This window comes from Crocodylus porosus, unplaced genomic scaffold (assembly GCF_001723895.1).
Source record: "Crocodylus porosus isolate Cpor-Errol unplaced genomic scaffold, CroPor_comp1, whole genome shotgun sequence".
Lineage (NCBI taxonomy): Eukaryota > Metazoa > Chordata > Crocodylia > Crocodylidae > Crocodylus > Crocodylus porosus.
Genome location: NW_017728931.1, coordinates 79,999,583 through 80,006,213, shown reverse-complemented (window position 1 = coordinate 80,006,213; position 6,631 = coordinate 79,999,583). Strand labels below are relative to the sequence as shown.

Below are 6,631 nucleotides of genomic sequence, written 5' to 3'. Positions count from 1 at the left end.
GAAGTTCTGCATCAAGAGGTATCTTCAGTTCGGAGACTTTGCATTGTACCTTTGCGCTGCTTACAGTTCTTGGGGATCCCAACTGGTTGCAGGGAAGAATGTGTTGCACCTTAAATAGTAAGCTGTCTACATTTAATAAGTGTATGGTCTGGTAACATAGTTAAAATTGATTGTCTTTGCCCTTTTTTAACAATTGCTTCCCTTTCAAACTCTGCATTGTGTTGATACTGTTACACCAGCTAATGCTCCATCTGGAACAAGTGAGTACTCCTCCTGTACTAAAGGGAGGTTGTTACAGTTTGAAGTGCTTCTTTCCTAACTCCCCTTATCTGTCAACAAAGGGTCAATGTTAGAACAGTTGTTAAAATATTTGTGGCAACTTGTTCATCAGTAGGACTCCTGAGAGTTCAAACAGCTTTCTCAACTGTATGTTTTAATAATGAAAAGTATTTTCTGTTGTCTTTGTTTCTTTGAGAGTTGACATTAATATGCCCATGCTTTGTTTCACTGTCAACATAATTCGGGGATGCTTTGTATTCTCGTTTGGCTGTCTGTATTAGTAGGACAAATAAGCAGTGGTTATAGGCTCCCTGTTAACTTTCTGCCAGTTTGGCATTTGTGTGTGTGTGTCTCTCTCTCTTTTTTAAATTAAGGTGCAGCCAGAAGATTAATTTACATTCAAAGTGTACATAAGTGGTGTTTAAACTCCCTCACAAGCCTCATTAGTTGCACTTTAGGGCTCACTCTTGTTTTAACTACCATATGTAATCCTTATTTTGGCTTTGTTTTGACTAAGATTTGTTCATCTGGATTATGTGTAATCTGTGTTTTAGGAAGCTGAATATGGTGGACATGATCAGATTGATTTGTATGATGATGTCATTTCTCCATCTGCAAATAATGGTGATGCCCCAGAGGACCGTGATTATATGGACTCTCTCCCACCATCTGTGGGAGATGATGTAGGTAAAGGAGCAGCACCAAATGTGGTCTATACCTATACTGGAAAGAGAATTGCATTATACATTGGGAATCTTACCTGGGTAAGTGTTGGAATACCACTGCTTTATTATAGGCAGTAATCATAAACTGATCAGTTCTGTGCCTTGTATTAGACAGAATTTTGTGAAAATAACTCCAATTTTGTTTGACTTGTACTTCAAAATTAAATTAAAAGGGCACTAATATCTTAGAAGTATGGGGAGACAGGGTTTTTCTATAATTATTGTTAAAAGACTGGGGGAAAGATGTACAGCTTTGAGCTACGCCTTGACAAGTGGAAGGGGTTTGCAAGAAAAACATACTGTGAAGGAAAGTTACTTCTGCAACACTTTTAAGATTTTAGGGAAATCCCTGAAAGAAGAGATGAATGGATGAAAAAAATAGAACAAACTAACACTCAGCTATACCTTATGCCTGCAGATTACTTTCAGTAATCCTTTTTAAAGCTTTCACTTAAAAGGGAACTGTAGAGTAATGTGTAGAGAAATCTTCCTCATCCTCAAACCGCAGTGACCTTCCCAGTGAAACTGCTTCAAGCATCTGCCTTTAGATTTGCTTCTGCAGTATTTTAAACTGCTGCAGATCTGGGAACATTGAGCCACAGTTGTGTCCTCAGAGGCAGTGTCATAATGCAGTGTATGTTGTTTGATAATGCTGAAGATGCTAGGTCACTAGCTGGACTAATTAGACTTTACAGTTAATCTGACAGATTTGCTCATCTCTGTATGCAAAATACTGAGTTCCTAAAGTCTTTGCTAGTGCTACATGTACAAGAAAATGCTCCACACTTTGTTGTAGGAGTTTGTTATCATTAACTGTTGTAATATCCTCATTTCAGGACCTGACAGGTAAGTAAAGGACAGAATTAATTTGTCAAACTCATTTGAAAATATAATTGTATAGGTAAACATTTTATAATCTGTTGGCTTGACTTCATTTCACTTCAATAAGAGCAGAGTTAGGCCGATGTTATAAAACCCTGTCTGTAACATTTAAGTCTCTGTAGTTAGTACTGACTTTACCTTAAACAAAACTATTTCTAAAAACATTGTGTTTATCTTTGATTCACTATGAGTAGGTATATATTTTTAGATCATTGAGGTTCATCAATTTAATTTGTGAGACTGAAGGGTATACGCTCCATACTCGGTGTTGGAAATTGTAACTTGTGGATCTGTGTCCTACATGGGAAATATGGAACTTTACAACCCAGCACTTTCCTTCCAGGGTGGAAATACAGGGGATTTTAGAGTTAAAATAAAGGTTTTTCTTTTACCTTAACTCCTGTTGTACACCCAACTATACAGCAGTGATGGATTATGTTCAATACACAAGCCAAACAAAATGATTTAATTGGTGGATTTGTTGTATGTGCAGGCTACTGAAGTTAGCTATAACCCGTTTGAGCTATAACCCCTTTGTTTCCTTTCTCCCCTCCCTTCACTGCCCTTTTTGGCAGTAACATTTTATAAGCAATGCAAATGTTCCATCCTTTGTAAAAGTGAAGTATCATATTTGTCTGGTCTCTAGAAACTCCTTGTGGAATTTTTGGCTAATAGAAACTGCTTGCATAGTAAAAGGATTATTTTGAAAAATTATTGCATTTATTATAACAATCTTTTCTGAGAAATGAATTTTAAAATGTCACTTAATGTTTGTAGTCCTTTTCAACAGGTAGTTGTGGAAACTTGATAGTGAGTTATGTTATTATGTAATCATTTTCACAATAAAGAATTAATAATAGCATTAACAAAATTAGGCTGCTCTCTAGGGGAGATTGGTGTGTATTGGATGCATTTTGATAGTTGAATATTTAAAAAAATATATATCTTGCAGTGGACAACAGATGAAGACTTAACTGAAGCAGTCCATTCTCTGGGAGTTAATGATATTTTGGAGATAAAATTTTTTGAAAACCGTGCTAATGGCCAGTCAAAAGGGTAAGAATTAAATTTAGTGTTTTCCATTATTGGTCACTGTTCTGCTACTGTGAAAGGTGGCTTGTCACAGTCTCCTACAGTTAACGATATATAATCACCTATGTTAAATCATTTCCAGTCAGGGTTATGCATGCTCTTTTTTCATATTCAATTCCAGTTCAGTTACACTCGGGTCTCTCTTTATGCAAGAGTTCTGTTCCAAAAAAACCATGCATAAAGTGAGTCCATTATTACATGCAATTAATAGGGCCTCAGTCTACTGCCTCCCCCGCCAACCATGACAAATTCAAACAATAATCACACAATACAATAACTGCTGTATGGAGGGGCTGCAAACTCTGTGCTGCAGTCAACGAAAAGCACGGGGTGCGTTGCCAGGGCAGCACGGGGCTAGCTGGAGAGGCACCCAGGGGAAGGAAGCAGGATAGTAGGGAACGCCAGCTGCTCCTGGCTCCACCCTGCTTCCCTTCCCAGGTGCCTCTCTAGCCTGTTGGGCATGACCTGGCACAGCTAGGAACAGCAGGGCCGCACGGAGAGGCTATGAGCTGCCTGCTGCACTGAGTCATTCCTGCTGGACTGTGGAGGCACCCATAGCAGGGAACAGTAGGGCTGTGCAGAGAAAGTACTCGCCCCATGCTGCAAGCAGCAGCACGTGTAGCAGGTATGTCGCCAAGGCAGCGTGGAGTGAGTACCTTCTCTGCACGGCACCACTGTTCCCTGCTTCCCTGCCTTGAGTATCTCCACAGCTCTGGGCATGACCCAGGTGCAGCAGGGAACTCGTAGCCTCTCCACGCACCCCTGCTGATCCTATCTGCACCAGGTCGCAGAGGCACCTGGGGCAGGGAAGCAGGATGGGAGGGAATGGTGGCTGCTCATCCTGTGCTGCCCTGGGAATGCACTTCCTGTGGCTGCCACTCTTTGAGGGGCGCAGCCCTGCACCACAGGAGGCAGGTGGTTTGGTCTGTGGGGTGTGGGGCACTGGGACCAGGTAGGGAGTACAGCCGAGCCCAGGATCAGGGCCAGGGCCCACTGTGCCCATGCATCTGCCCCTTCCCCTTGGAAGTGTCCACAGGAATGGGGAGCCAGCGCTCCCCTGACAAGCCAACAGAGGCTCCATTCTACTCCCCAGTGGGGCCCTACAGCTCTACGCTGCGGCCCCAGGCCCTGAGACCCCCCTGGCTGCACAGCAGATCCAGCTCTGCCCAGCTCCCTCCCTACAGGGGCTCAATCCCCCTCTTCCCCCCACCCTTACCTGCTGGAGCTGCCTTCAAGGCTTCTTGGGGCCATGTGCATGTAGTGTACATGCACGTGGTGCCCCCTGTCTCACCGCCTTCCTTCTACTTCCTCCCAACTCCCTGTAGGCTAGAACTCTGCCAGCCTGTAGGTAGCTCATTGCTGGCCAACTTTGAATAAGATCGGATTTTTCTCATACAAAGTGAATTTTCGGTATAAATAAGGTCATTGCACATAAGCAAATTCGCACAAAACTAATTGGCATAGAGACCGGAGTGTACAAGCATAAATTCTAAAGACAATAGCATGTTTCACTGCTTTGTGGTTGGGATTGTAATACTGGTATTCCCCAAAGAGCTTTTTTTCCCTACACTTCAGGGAGCCTTTTTTTCCTACTAATTCTTTTAAGCCTTCCCTGCTGTGAGTGCCAGTTTATTGTTTAGTGTAGTCAGTTTTTGAAAACTTTACTTTGGTTAACTAAAAGCTTCTGCTCTTCCAAGTGATCAGTTCATCCATTACTTCATCAGAAATATATTTTTATTGTGTAACTCTGGCAGTGCATCTTAGTACTTTTTTTTTTTCTTGTGAGAACCAAACATTCCTTAAGCCAGCTTTCAAAATGCAATTAGGCTTAATATAGAATAGAAAAGAAGTCAGTTGGCTTTTGTCAGCTTCACGATAAAAACTGAAAGATGTGACCATATGTTCTTAAGTAAAAGATGAGTACAAAGTCCTTTTGAAGTTGATTAGACTTTTCTTAGTCTTTTAACATAATTATTCAATGCAACGTAAGTTTGTGTAAAATAAAAAAAATATATATATGAGAAGAAATTATTCATTCTCTGCTGTACCCCACTTCTGAGTTACTCTGATAGTCACTAAAAGATGGACTTTTTCCTGAACATTTTTGTTACATTTTGTTTATGACTTTTTTCTCCTGAGAAAAAAGTGTTTTCATTATATAACAGACGTTTGTTGTACATGCAGTATGCATCTGTTAGTGCTGTGGTTTAGTAGAAATAAAGTCTTTTCCTATTTTTGTACTCTTCCTGGGTCTTTTAGATTGAATTATGGGAACTTTATAATACTGAGTTTAAATTTACATTTACAGGTGTTTGTGGGGGGTGGGGCTGTTGCGCATCTTGGAATCTATGTTATGATATTTTAAGGATCTTTCTACCAAGGTGATAGTGTGTGGTGAGGTTTTGTCTGATAGTTTTTAAGTGTTCTTATACTTTATGGGTTTTATCCTTTGCTTGGGAAACAGACTTTTCTGATGTGGGAAGCAATGATATAATTTTTTCCTTTCTTTTTAGGTTTGCTCTTGTAGGTGTTGGGTCTGAAGCATCCTCGAAAAAGTTGATGGATCTGTTGCCTAAAAGAGAACTGCATGGGCAGAATCCTGTTGTAACTCCATGTAATAAACAGTTCCTGAGTCAATTTGAAATGCAGTCAAGGAAAAGTAAGCTTGCTCTTACTTGCTTTCTCACTCGAGGGTGAGGGAACCAAAGGCTTAGCTTAGGGAAATTGTTGCAGTTTATACTTAACTTAAAATGATATGTACAAGGCTCAATGTAGTTGTGTGACATGTTGTATGGTCGACCGAGTAAAGTTCATTGTTGTTCCCAACATAAATTCGTTTCAGCTTAGAGCTGGGTGGATTTATTTGAGTGCAGATGGGATAGTGGGTAGAAAAGAACTTTAATTTCCTCTTCAAGGAAGAGGACAAAATATTCCATTCCCAGATACTTTTGAAAAGTATTGGGGGCTGGACTCTGATCCTCGGAGGTCCCTTCCAACCCTAATATCTATGAAAAAGCTTTCTAAATATTTTGGATGATTTTAATTTTGTAGAACTGGAATTATTATTAAAGAACTACCCAAATTCCATCCTATTTGAATGTTTATATAGATATTTAGTGTTTGTGGTCATGGAGTTTTCTACATCTGTTGTTGTCTTGTAACGCCACTCAAAACTGCCCGTTGTTTAAAAAACAGTAACACATGAAAACATTCATATGTCAAGCCTGATCGATGTGAATAAATCATTCATTTGGACATTTGCAGTCAAATTGAAATAGATTCTGAGATTTGCCTGGGTTGTGTTCATTGCAAGGGGGAAAGTATGATCTGCTGTGTTATCCCTTCAGCATCTGATCTGGGTGGGGGAGATGTGGCTTGGGCCATGGCATGTGTTTGAGCAGCCTTTAGAGCTATTGTAATTTGTTTCTGTCTCAATGGTGTCATTCCATAAATAAAGGGGTGCTGACACAGTGTGGTGTTCTGTCAAAACCCCTTTCCTTACCACAACTTTTTACTGAGAAATGGAGAGCAAGAAGCGGGCTGTACATAGTTTCATAGTTAGTAGGGTCGGAAGGGACCTGAGCAGATCATCAAGTCTGACCCCCTGCCATGGCAGGAAAGAGTACTGGGGTCAAATGACCCCAGCAAGGTGA

General features: G+C 40.7%; 1 protein-coding gene across 6 annotated transcripts in view; it reads left to right on the top strand.

Moving 5' to 3' along the window:
* Positions 1 to 811: 811 nt before the first annotated feature.
* Positions 812 to 6,631, top strand: part of CPSF6 (cleavage and polyadenylation specific factor 6) — a 30,358-nt gene continuing 24,538 nt past the window's right edge. For all 6 annotated transcript variants that reach the window (XM_019543242.1, XM_019543241.1, XM_019543240.1 and 3 more), the window contains exons 1-3: positions 812 to 1,043; positions 2,839 to 2,942; positions 5,492 to 5,637. In XM_019543242.1, the coding sequence (XP_019398787.1) occupies positions 930 to 1,043; positions 2,839 to 2,942; positions 5,492 to 5,637 (364 nt within the window). In that variant the 5' untranslated portion in view covers positions 812 to 929. The remainder of the gene's footprint in view (positions 1,044 to 2,838; positions 2,943 to 5,491; positions 5,638 to 6,631) is intronic.